Below are 12,994 nucleotides of genomic sequence, written 5' to 3' on the forward strand. Positions count from 1 at the left end.
CGAGCGCTCCCAACAGCGCTCCCACGGAGAGGAGGAGGGGCGACCACGGCGCGACGACCGACGGTCCCAGCGGCCCTCTCCTTCCCCGTTGGAACGGGCGAGGAAGGAAAAGCGGCCGCGCACACCGTCGGCCTCTCTTTCAGAATCCTCCGGAGGCTCCACCCCTGGGGTCTCCCAGCATCGACGAGCGGACGACTACGAGCGACGGTTCGAGGAGATCGACCGCCGACTCGCCCAGTTGCAGATGGACGGCCAGAAGTCTTCGAACGACGTCGACTTCCAGACCGCCCAGCCTCTCTCTCGATTGGTCCTCGACGAGCCGATTCCCAGTCGGTTCAAAATGCCGAACGTGGAGCCATACGACGGCTCCACCGACCCAGTCGACCATCTCGAGAGCTACAAAGCTCTCATGACGATTCAAGGGGCAACCGACGCTCTTTTCTGCATCGGCTTCCCCGCGACGCTCCGCAAGGCTGCCAGGGCTTGGTACTCCGGTCTTCGATCAGGCAGTATCCATTCCTTCGCGCAGCTCGAGCACTCGTTCGTGGCCCATTTCAGCACCAGCCGAAAGCCGCCGCGAACGTCGGATAGCCTTTTCTCCCTCAAACAGGGGGAAAACGAGACGCTCCGACACTTCGTGGCGCGGTTCAACGCGGCCACGCTCGAGGTCCGGGACCTCAACGAAGACATGGCGGTTTCAGCCATGAAGCGGGGCCTGAGGTCGTCCCGATTTACTTATTCTCTAGACAAGACCCTCCCCCGAACATATGCGGAGCTACTGGAGCGCACATACAAGTATATGCGCGCGGACGAAGGAGCGTCCGACCGACGCTTGGTCGAGCCCAGAGGTCCGAAGGAGAAGCGGAGAAAAGGTCGGGAGCCCGCCGAACCAAGCAGGCCCCCGGCCAATAGTCGGCTTTCTCCACCCCGACAGATCCAAAAATCACCCCGCCGACAGACCCCGAGGCCGGTGCGTCCCAGGTATGACTCCTACACTCCTCTCTCCGCTCCCCATGCGCAGATCTTGATGGAGATCGAGGGAGAAGAATACCTGCGACGGCCTCCGCCTCTGAAGGCAAAGGGCCTCGACCATCGGAAGTACTGCCGGTTCCATCGGAGCCACGGCCACGACACCGAGCGATGCATCCAGTTGAAGGATGAGATCGAAAATCTCATCCGTCGGGGGTATCTCGGCAAATTTTGAAAGGGTCCGCCGACCCGACCGACTGCCGATCGACGCCCCCAGCCGACTGAAGAGGCGCCGACTAACCAGCCGACGGCTGGAGTCATCAACATGATCTCCAAGCGGCTGGGATCGGGGACGTCTACAGGGGGGGAGCCGACGAAAAAGTCGCGCCCGGACGACGTAATCACCTTCTCAGAAGACGACGTTCGGGGCATCCAGACTCCCCACGATGACGCTGTTGTTGTGTCGGCGACAATAGCCAATTATGATGTAAAACGAATTTTTGTTGATAATGGAAGTTCGACAAATATTTTGTTTTACTCGACCTTCTCCCGAATGCGACTGTCAACTGACCGACTTAGGAGGGTCTCCACGCCCTTGATCGGCTTTGTCGGAGACACCGTCACGACAGAAGGAGAAATCACCCTGCCCGTGACGGTCGGTACCGAACCACGGCAAAGCACGGTCTCCCTCATTTTCGCGGTCGTCCAAGTTCCTTCGGCCTACAACGCCATACTCGGGCGACCCGGATTGAACGCCCTCAGAGCGATCGTCTCGACGTCCCATCTCCTTGTTCGATTCCCGACCAAAAATGGAGTCGGGGAGATGCGCGGAGATCAACAGCTCGCCCGACGATGCTTCCAAATCTCCGCTCAAAACGACGAGACAAGGGACCCCCTGACAATCGACAAACTGGATCAACGGGAGGAGGAAGAACGGGGTTCGCCGGCCGAGCAGCTCGAGGCGATCCCGATAGGAGAAAATCCCGACAGAAAAGTTTGGGTCGGGTCTCAATTGCCTGACACAGAACGCCACCGACTGGCGGAACTGCTGACGGCCAACGCCGACATATTCGCTTGGTCGGCAGTAGATATATCGGGCATCCCTCCAGAAACAATTACTCACCGACTCAACATCGACCCGACAATGAAGCCGGTGAGGTAGAAGAAAAGGTCCTTCGTCCCAGAAAGGCAGAAGGCCATCGACGAAGAAGTGGACAAGCTGCTCGAAGCAGGCTTCATTCGGGAATCCACGTATCCCGACTGGCTCGCCAATGTCGTCATGGTCAAGAAAGCCAACGGGAAATGGAGGATCTGCATCGACTATACCGACCTCAACCGAGCCTGCCCGAAGGATAGCTTTCCACTTCCGAAGATCGACCAGCTGGTGGATGCGACGTCCGGATTTCGACTGCTCAGCTTCATGGACGCCTTCGTCGGGTACAATCAGATCCGAATGGCGCCTGAAGACGAGGAGCACACCGCGTTCGTGACTCCCAAGGGCCTCTACTGTTATCGGGTGATGTCCTTTGGATTGAAGAATGCCGGCGCCACCTACCAGCGACTCGTCAATAAGGTCTTCAAAGACTAGATCGGGCGTAACATGGAGGTGTACGTGGACGACATGCTGGTAAAGAGCACGCAGATCCCGGATCATGTTCAGGATCTCGAGGAGACCTTCCGCACCCTTCGACGACACTGAATGAAGCTCAACCCGACCAAATGCGCTTTCGGGGTGACCTCAGGGAAGTTCCTCGGATTCCTCGTTTCTCAGAGAGGGATCGAGGCCAACCCTGAGAAGATAAAGGCGATCCTCGACATGCGTCATCCGAACACCAAGAAGGAGGTCCAACAGCTGAACGGAAGAATCGTCGCTCTTAGCCGATTCATTTCCCGATCAGCTGAAAGGTGCCTCCCGTTCTTCAAGACCCTGCGCCGGGCGAACGGTTTTTCTTGGTCGGATGAGTGTGAACAGGCCTTCGAAGACCTGAAAAGGTACTTGGCTTCCCCGCCGCTGCTCGTAAAGCCGCAAGTCGGGGAGACCTTGTATCTCTACTTGGCCACATCTTCTGAGGCGATCAGCTCGGTGCTCGTTCGGGAAAACGAGTGTCGGACTCATCAGCCCATCTACTATGCCAGCAAAGTGCTCCACGGCGCCGAAGCCAGATACTCGGAGACGGAAAAGATGGTTTTCGCCCTGACCGTCTCCGCGCAACGGCTCCGACCATACTTCCAGGCCCACGCCATCGCGGTACTCACCAACCAGCCCCTGAGGGCCGTACTGCGCCGACCCGACACATCCGGACGACTCGCTAAGTGGGCGATGAAGCTTAGCGAGTTCGACATTCAGTACCGGCCAAGGCCTGCCTTGAAGGCCCAGGTCTTGGCCGACTTCATCGCCGAATGCCCGACGACCGACCGAGGGTCAGGAGCTGAAGGCCCGGGATGAGATTCGGTCTCTGAGCCAGACCCGATCTCCACCTGGGTACTCCACATCGACGGAGCCTCGAACGCTCAGGGAAGCGGGGCCAGGCTCCTGCTCATGAATTCGGATGGGGTAGTCACCGAATACGCCCTCCGGTTCGACTTCAAGGCCTCCAACAATCAAGCCGAATACGAGGCACTCCTCGCGGGCTTGAGGATGGCGAAGGAGCTGGGCATCGACAGCCTCCGGGCATTCTCCGACTCTCAGCTGATCGTGGGGCAGGTCAAGGGCGACTTCGAGGCGCGAGATCCGACCATGATCAAGTATCTTCAGAAGGTAAAGGATCTCGTGGCCCGCCTCGAGTATTTCGAGATCTCCCACATCCCCAGGACGGAGAACGCCCGTGCCGATGCTCTCTCCAGGTTGGCAACGTCGGCATATGATTCTTTGGGTCGGACGTTCGTCGAAAACCTCCAGCAGCCGAGCATCGATCGGGTCGAAGAAGTGCAGCAGCTAACGTCCGAACCAAGTTGGATGGACCCGATCGTCCGGTACCTGTCCAACGGGACCAGTCCCGAAGATCCCGCGGAGGCCAAGCGACTCCGATGGTCGGCGTCGCAATATGTGATCATGGACGGCCGACTCTACAAGAGGTCGTTCTCCCTCCCTCTGCTCAGGTGCTTGGGACCGACCGACGCCGACTACGCTCTCCGAGAGGTTCACGAAGGAATTTGTGGGAATCACTTGGGGGGCAAGTCCTTAGCCTTCAAGGTCTTGCGACAGGGCTACTACTGGCCGACCATGAGGAAGGATGCGGCGGAGTTGGTCCGAAGGTGCGAGCCATGCCAGAAGTATGCCAATATTCAGCACCAATCGGCCAGCCAAATCGCTCCCATTGCCGCTCCGTGGCCCTTCGCTCAGTGGGGAGTCGATATTCTCGGCCCCTTCCCGCCGGCGTCGGGCCAGAGGAAGTTCATCGTTGTCGCCATCGACTACTTCACGAAGTGGGTCGAGGTCGAGCCCTTGGCGCAGATCACCGAGCGGAAGATGGAGGACTTCGTCCAAAAGTCCATCATCTTCAGGTTCGGATTGCCGCACACCATCATCACCGACAACGGACGGCAATTCGACAACCAAGACTTCAAAGACTTCTGCGCCAGGTTCCACATCCGTCACCGACTAACTTCAGTCGGGCACCCACAGTCCAACGGTGAGGTTGAGGTGACCAACCGAACCTTGCTCCATGGACTCAAGACCCGACTGAACGAGGCCAAAGGCCTTTGGGTCGACGAGCTGGGCTCCGTTCTGTGGGCTTACCGAACGACCCCCCGTGTCCCGACCGGGGAGTCGCCGTTCAGTTTGGCTTACGGGACAGAAGCTATGATCCCGCTCGAGATTGGCCTGCCATCTTCAAGGGTCGAGCAGTACCAAGAGCCGGACAACTCCGAAAGTCGGAGGGCCGACCTAGACCTTCTCCTCGAATTGCGAGATGAGGCTCAGATCCGAATGGCTTCATACCGACAGAGGGTCGCCCGGTACTACAACGCCAAGGTCAGACCAAAGCTCTTCAGGCCTGGCGACCTAGTCTTGAGGAAGGCAGAAGTGTCGAAGCCCTTGGACCAAGGGAAGCTGGCTCCCAACTGGGAAGGACCCTACAAGGTTGCTGACACCTTCGGGCCGAGAGCCTATCGGCTGGAGACCCTTGAGGGGAAACCCATTTTCCGGACTTGGAACGCCGACAACTTGAAGCTGTATTACCAGTAAATTCTGTAATTCAATTGTCGGAATACAAGTTCAATTTGAAAAATCGGAGTTCTAACTCTTCGACTACTGATCGGCGCTCAGCCCCGACGCATCGACGCGGATCTGGCACCGACGACACATCGGCCCCTTACACGAGCCGATGCATCTACAACGACGGGAGTTCATGTTCCCTCTACGGTCGAATTTTTGGGCAGAATCCATCGGCCGACAGGCCGATCGGGCCCCGACCGAAGAAAGGCTAAAAGCCCACGCGGCTATTGCCGCGACTTCCGACCAGGCTACGGCCGGTCGAGGGATATTCGGCTTACCACCGTCTATCACATGACGCGACCTTAGTCGCACCCACTACTCGCCGACCGACCTACGGCCGGCTGAACGACATTCGGCTTGCCACCGTCTGTCAAAAGACATGGAACCCGACGCAGAGCGTGGGGACCCGACTTACTATCGTACCCCCGATACTGCGCCGGACGATGATCGACTAAGTGCATCTACGGAAGTCCGGCTGCCGAACCTTGGCAGGTTCGGTTGGCTCCCGACTCAACAGGTGGACCCGACTGACAACTTCGACTACCCGAAGCCGACCTAAAGTCGGGACGCATTCTACCTTCGGGGTTGCATAAATTGTCGAAGTCCTATCGACTTACCTAAGTTGGCGACTTGCTTAAGTTAGTGGCTATGGTTCCACATTGCAGCAATGGTCGGCATTACGAACAAGAAGGAAAAGAAGAAAATTTCATTCATTGATGGAAGGAAATTACAAAGTCGGGGCCGAAGCCCGATTACATGTATTTTCGAAAAGAAACAAAGAGGGAAGACGGTCGGCTGGGCCGATCATTCGTCCTAGTCGATCTCTTCAACCGACGGAGGATCGGGAATGATCGGCGTCTCGACTGAGAGCAGCGCTGGGTCAACGGCAGAAGGATGTCCTTCAGTCGGCGAAGAGTAGGCTTCAGTCGGCAAAGGAGCTTCGATCGGCCCCTGCTCCGGGACAGCTTCCTCCGCTAGGATGACGCCTCCCGACGGCTGGTCGGCTTCTTCTTCGGCTCCTTCTTCTTCGGCTCCTTCCTCGGCGAACGGCGGGACGACGCGGCTGACGTCCACCTCCGGGTACAAGGCATGGACGGCGTCCCGACCATCCTCGAACCCGACCCGGTATGAGGCGAAGCCCGATTCGAGCATCTCCTCCCGGTATCGATCGGAGGACCGGAAGTCCTCCACCGCCCATTCGGCCGACTCCCTCGCCGACATCGCCTCGTCCTCGGCTCGGGCGAGCTCCTCCCTCGCCAACTACGCCTCGGCCTTCGCCATTTCGGCGTCGATCTGGGCGATGGACAGCTCCTCTTCGGCTTCCGCGAGCTTCTCCAGGCTGGCCCGGAGTTGCTCGCGTTCCCCTTTGAGTTCGGCAGTTGCACCATCCCGTTCGCGTCGAAGGCGGCGTACGGCCCGACCTTTGTGCTTGGCCTCCTTCTTGGCCGACTGCAGTTCGGACCCAAGCCGGGAGACCTCGTCGACTAACTTGGCCTCCCGGTCGGCCGACTGCAGGAGTTGTTCGGCCAACATCGCCCTCTCAGCTTCGGCCGCCGCCGACCTCTCCTTGAAGGCTGCCCGAACGTTGCCGAACCTTCGGTACCCGGCCTCAAGTTCGGACACTGTGAAAATCAGCTGCCGATCAAAAAGCTTCGTCAGAATTGCATGATAAGCAAAAATTCCTAAGAAAAATCTCTAAGGAAGAGAGGGCTCGAAGCTTACCTCGACCATCGTCGGGTAGAACCGAGACAACATCTCGGATACCTGCCGAGTTCGCAGCAACCCCACATCGGTTGGGAGGAGGATTCCTTGGCACAACCTCCTCGCAAGATCGTGGTCGGCCAACGCCGACGCACCCTCGGGGTAGTAGGTGCTTGGAGGCATCGACCGGCCCCCCGATCTATCCTCCTCCGCGGGCTCCATCGGGGCTTTCCCCCGATCAGCTGCCCCGACCGACGGGACTGGCAGCGACGGGACACTGGAGTTTGATCCGGCGCCCCCCGTTGCACCAACGGACGCCGCCGGACGATGTTCGGTTTCCCGAACGTCATCCGGCTCCACCCGCATAGGCGAAGACACCGATACTCCTTCGGCCGCCTCTTCAGTCGGCCTCTCCTCGACTTGGACCGTCGGAGCAGCAAGAGCTATGACCGGCTCCGACTGGTCGGTAGCCGACGACTCGACGATCGGCGGGGCTGGGGTTGGCTTCTTTACAGGATGCGAAGGGCCGGCCCCCGATGCAGGCCTCTTCCTCTTGGCGAACTGCCGAATCTCGGCATCAGTCGGCCTCATCCTCGGTGGTGTCCCTGCAATACCGACAAAAGAGTTAATGGCTGGACCAAAAGCCGACCAAAAGATGGATAAAAAAGAAAAGCCGGAGGATCGGGCGATACCTATTCGGGGGACCAGACTCAAGCCGGCGTCATAGAGAGCTTGTTCGGTAACAAGCTCCCTCTGCTTCGGTACCGACATGTCCTTCAGTCGGTGGAAGTCCTCCCGGTCGTCCGCATCCACCCGACTGTTTTCGTTGGCCTCGGTTCGGGGTGTACCCCAACGAGAAGGAAAGCCCCAAGAAGAGGAGGAGGAAACAAAGAAAAACTGGTTCTTCCATCCGTGAATGGACGATGGAAGACCAGTTATGAAAGCAAGACCCTTCCGGGGGTTGAAGAGCCACCACCCTCGGGCTTTAGGGTGGGGTCGGAGCACAAAGAAGGCCCAGAAGAGGGAAACGCGGGGGTTGGTCGGCAAGAGCTGACACAACAGCGCGAAGGAAATGATTAGCCGAACAGAGTTCGGCGCCAGTTGCGCCGGACAGAGTCCGTAGTAATCAAGCAGATTCCGGACGAACTCCGGAATCGGAAGTCGAAGACCCGTGCGAAGGTCTTCAACATACAGCGCCAGATCGCCAGGCGGAGGGGTGTTGACCCGACCGCCGGCCCCTGGAGCGGAGAGCCGAAACTGCTCCGGGACGCGATAGTGCTCCCGAAGCTGATCGACGTTCGGCCCCGAAAGCGAGGAGGCCTCATCTTCCGGAGCCGATCGGGAGTCGTCGGTCGGGTTCCCCGATCGAGCTCCCTGAGTCGGTTTCCTGGTCATGGTGCCGGAACCGAATAAAGAAGAAAGAGAAGAGAATGAAGAAGAAGAAGAGGATGGGACCACGAACCAGGTGGACCCTCCGGAAGCAAAGAAGAGCTCTGCCCGCGACGACTGAAAAATCGCCCGGACAGAGTTTCCCCAGCGAGATGTGGCAAATGTGGGTCAGGGTCCGGGAGGTCCTATATATATAGGGCCGACCGACGGCCGAGATCCTTCCGCGCCGATCGAAGACCTGCAGATGCGCGACGCGTGGCGACCGCCGGTTGGCGGAGGATTCGGCGCGCCCCGTTCCGGGACGGCCGCACCGCCCGCATTAAATGACAGAGGGGGCGCCGGCCAACCACCTTGACACGCGGCAAGTGGGGCGCGGCTCCGCATTCATGCGCCCCACGCCGGTTCGCGTTCCCGATGGGACGCCGGACGGCGGCCCGCTCTCCCGCGATCGACGCCGAATATCTAGTCGTCTGACGCCGTATCGTCCGGCGCCCGATCTTCTGACGCTGACGCGACGTCTGACGACGACAAGACGTGACGTCTGACACCTGACGCCGACGTGACTCCTGATACCGACTAGACGTCCGGATCGCTGGACATTCATGAGGCGTCTGACACCGGATCATCCGGCGGTACGGTCGAATCTACGCATGCGACAAATCCACTCCCAGTCGACCGGAATTGCTACCCGAATGAAAGCATCGGCCGGCTCACCGCCCGACTTAGGAGTGGAGGGGGGCAACTGTTGGGGGATACCTACCGACCGACCGCCGGAGGGCCCGACCGACTGCCGGAGGGCCCGACCGACTGCAGGAGGGCCCGACCGACTGCAGGAGGGCCCGACCGCCTGGCGGCCTGACCGCCCCCGTTGGACGACTCTGACTGGCCGAAAGGCCGACCGATCGTCGGTCGACCGACTGACGGGAACCATCAGCGACTAACAACCGGCCATCCAACGGCCCATCGCCGACTGGGGGTATGTCGGGCGTATCCATCCCGACCGACCGAACCCCAAGGTTCGATGGCCGACTTACATGACGCTCGCCGACCAATGGAGGGGCCCGACACCACTTCGCTGGCTACCGACGTTGGGTCGGTCGGCTCCTCCAACCGCCGTACAGCCGCCAGACGTTGTCAGCTCTGACACGGACATGCGGCACAGTTACCTAGGAGCATTATCCCGCCGAGAGCCGGGTCAACCCTGGTGATTAGACGGCTACACGGCGACATGACGTTTCCACGGCGGCTCTGACGGCCCACAGTGAGTTGACAGTTCCTCACTTGTCCGCGCCATTAATGACGGCGCCATACCGTGCTCCACTATATAAACCGGGGAAGGCAACCGTGCAAAGGATCGATCCGCCCGTCTCTTCCACATACGCAGGCTCGCTCCTCTCTCTCTCTCCCTCTCTCTTTCTCAGAGCTCTCCGTCTGCATTTCACTGTTGTCCAGTCACCTCTCTGACTTGACCGTCGGAGGGTCCCCGCCGGAGCCGCCTCCGGTCAGTGCGGACTTCCTTTTGCAGGTGCACACTTTCCGACGATCGAGCGACGAGGCGATTGGCCGCAACACATCTGTAGCAATTTGATGAAAGAATTGATGTAACCAACACGAAGGTTAGGGAACCGGGAGGTTGATATACATTCACATTCCTATAGAAAGAACTCGGTTGCCAACGGCACCACCAGGATGGAAACGATGCTTTTTGACATAAAGGAGTTCGGTGTACGACACCTTAAGATTGTGTTGAAGAGTAAAAGAGTATTTTGGTCTCTCTGAGATTGCAATACCGAACGGTGAGAGATCGGAGGGACCAGAAGGAAATCTCAGATCTAGTTTCTTATTTATTTTTCTCCCCTTGTGATCTCCAGCATTCTCGAAGTTCATGTGCCTAAGTAATCATTCCTGACAGTCCTGCAGCTGAAAAATGCTGACCGATTTTCCAAATTATAGCGTATAGGATCATGTGCGTACCATTTATGCACGAGTGGTGGCTGTTCATTATCAGAGGAATGGCTTAGACCACGGTAGCTCTAAGCCTTACGTTAACAGAAGGCGTGCTGACCTCTCCGGTGCATGGATGGTGCAAAGTGCAATGGTGCCTTCAGCGTTGGTTCAAGCCTTTTCAGCGCGCCTACCCGTCAACCCGACTATACTCAGTGGCCTAAGATGTGTAATGTCGACGATCACGAGCCATGGTCCGCTGGGGGGACTCTCAGTGATGAAAAAAATATTGGCAATCAAACTGGAGACTGCAGTTGGGCCAACGTTGGGCCTGAGATAACACACTTCATCGCCTAATAGCTTGTGATTTATATTTGTGGGATACAGAAATTTTTTGTGCATGATGTGCAATGCAATAAAATTGATGAAAAATATATCATTAAATTATATTGGATATAGTGCAATTAATAATGAAATAGATATTTAATGTCGCTCAATTTTTTTCGTCAAATTTTTGTTGACAAAAAATTTTTTTCTCTCTGTAGAACAAAAAAAAACAGTATTATTACTTTCTGATATCTTATATGACTTCCTATATATATATACACACACACACATGATATCTTGAACAATATATATGACTTTCTGATGCTTTATATGTGAATATATATGACATTTTGAACAATGTATATGACTTCATATGAATATATATGACATCTTGAATAATATATATGACTTCCTATATTTTTATATGATATTTTGAATAATATATATAGCTTTTTGATGCTTTATATGACTTTGTGTAAATATATATAATATTTTAAACAATATATATGATTTTCTATAAATATATATAACATCTTAAATAATATATGGCTTCTTGATTCTTTATATGGCTTCTTGATTTCTTATATGACTTTCTGTCAATATATATGAGATTTTGAATAATATATATGACCTTCTGTGAGTATATATGACATCCTGAATAATATATATGATTTTTTGTGTTAATATATGATATCCTGTTGCTTATTATGATTTCTTAATATCTTATATGACTTTCTATTGGTTATAATAACCAATAGGGTATCATATATGGACATATGAAGTCATATATAGTATTCAAGATATCATATATATTAACAGAAAGATATATATATTATTCAGATATCATATATATTAACGAAAAATCATATAAGGCATCAAGAAGCTATATATATTATTTAAAATATTATATATATTCACAGAAAGTCATATAAGATATCATGAATCTATATAAAAATACAGAAAGTCATATATATATTGTTTAGGATGTCTATATACTCACAAAAAGTTATACAAGATATCAGAAAGTAATAATATTGTTCTTTCTTTATTCTATAGAGAAAAATGATATTTTTGTCGGTAAGAATTGAATGAAAAAAAAAATTAAGCAGTATTAAATATCTGTCCTATTATTAATTGCATACGTGGTTCAATATGATTGGGCGATGCACTCTACATCAATTTTACTGCATCATACGTGGTGCATAAAGAATTACTCTCGTGGGATAACCCTCATTCTGTTCACAATTGGGATAATTCGGTTGAGTTAGATGAGCATTACTTGATAGCCTGATAGAAGAAAAAAAAGTTTGGGTGGTCAATCAAAAGGGTGATAAATTGTGAAACGCTGGACTCATTGGTATTACAGTTTTCAGCTATCCCTATTATTAAGAATCAAAAGTGACATGACGATGATCTCCTTCAAAAGTTCATCTCTGAGGTCAAAGCGGCTTACATTGCTTATCAAATTTGGTTAACCTGGAACTCAAAGCTATTTGAGATAAGATGGCTGTCGATGAGGTTCGTGTTAGAGAGGGCCTTAGTCCAGACCACTAAGATCTTAGATGTATCATCAGGCAGGACTATCTTGAGAACACTTGGGACTCCCCTTTTATTTTTGGAGTGTGCCGCACAATGTTTATTACTTAGGAGCCCCCACCCTTGATCTTTCTCGAGATCAACTTCGATGGTAGCATGTCGGGTGATTGCGACGGTGCTAGTTTTATCATCCGTGATCTTGATTCCTACTTTATTGGGGCTGGTGGGGTTCATCTTCTTGAATCTACTGTCTCCACTGCGGAGCTATATACTGCTTGGGAGGGTATCTCCTATGCTAGACATACCCTCAGGACGGACCGACTGATGGTGTGGGGAAACTCTACTACTGATGGTTAGTTGGATTCATTATCAGGAGGTACCACTGTCTCTAGCTATTTTATCTGCATATTCGTTATTTGCTGGTTGGTTGTGCTTTCATTGACGTTAGACACATTTATCGTAAGACGAATAATGCTGTGGATTAGATGGTGAATTTTGTTGCCGATCACTTTGGAAAAGATAGTTGGTCGGATTTTGATATTTTGCCATCTGATTTTTAAAATATTTTTTTTTCTAAATTTTGGACTGTATTCATTTTCGCATTGTATGAACGCTCCTTCAAAAAAAAAAAAAAAAAAAATGTTCATCCAGACGCTTATTTAGGACTCAATTCATCGTCACAAATGAATAGACGCGATGATCCGGGGGATGTCAAGTTACCGCCTGACAATGATCAGACGGCCATGATTGGATTCAGCCATTTCACAGAATGGGAGGGGTAATCTTGGCACCCTCAACCCCTTATCCTGTCCGGCCCTGGCCAACGAGAGGTTCAAATCACGGTTCGGGGCTGCCCTTTATCCATCGACCAACTGCTGGCCTCCCTTTTTTTTCTCTACCTCTCTTATCAAT

At 53.7% G+C, this 12,994-nt stretch overlaps 1 protein-coding gene across 1 annotated transcript; it reads right to left on the bottom strand.

Annotated features, from left to right (window-relative positions):
• Nucleotides 1–6,880: 6,880 nt before the first annotated feature.
• Nucleotides 6,881–7,705, bottom strand: LOC140852435 (uncharacterized). Its single transcript, XM_073245368.1, has 2 exons — nt 7,579–7,705; nt 6,881–7,491 (listed from the first exon to the last, which is right to left on the bottom strand). The coding sequence occupies exons 1-2, from the start codon at nt 7,655–7,657 to the stop codon at nt 6,881–6,883; spliced, it is 690 nt and encodes a 229-aa protein (XP_073101469.1). The 5' UTR covers nt 7,658–7,705.
• Between the last annotated feature and the right edge of the window lie 5,289 nt (nt 7,706–12,994).

This window comes from Elaeis guineensis, chromosome 11, assembly GCF_000442705.2.
Source record: "Elaeis guineensis isolate ETL-2024a chromosome 11, EG11, whole genome shotgun sequence".
NCBI classification, from domain to species: Eukaryota; Viridiplantae; Streptophyta; class Magnoliopsida; order Arecales; family Arecaceae; genus Elaeis; species Elaeis guineensis.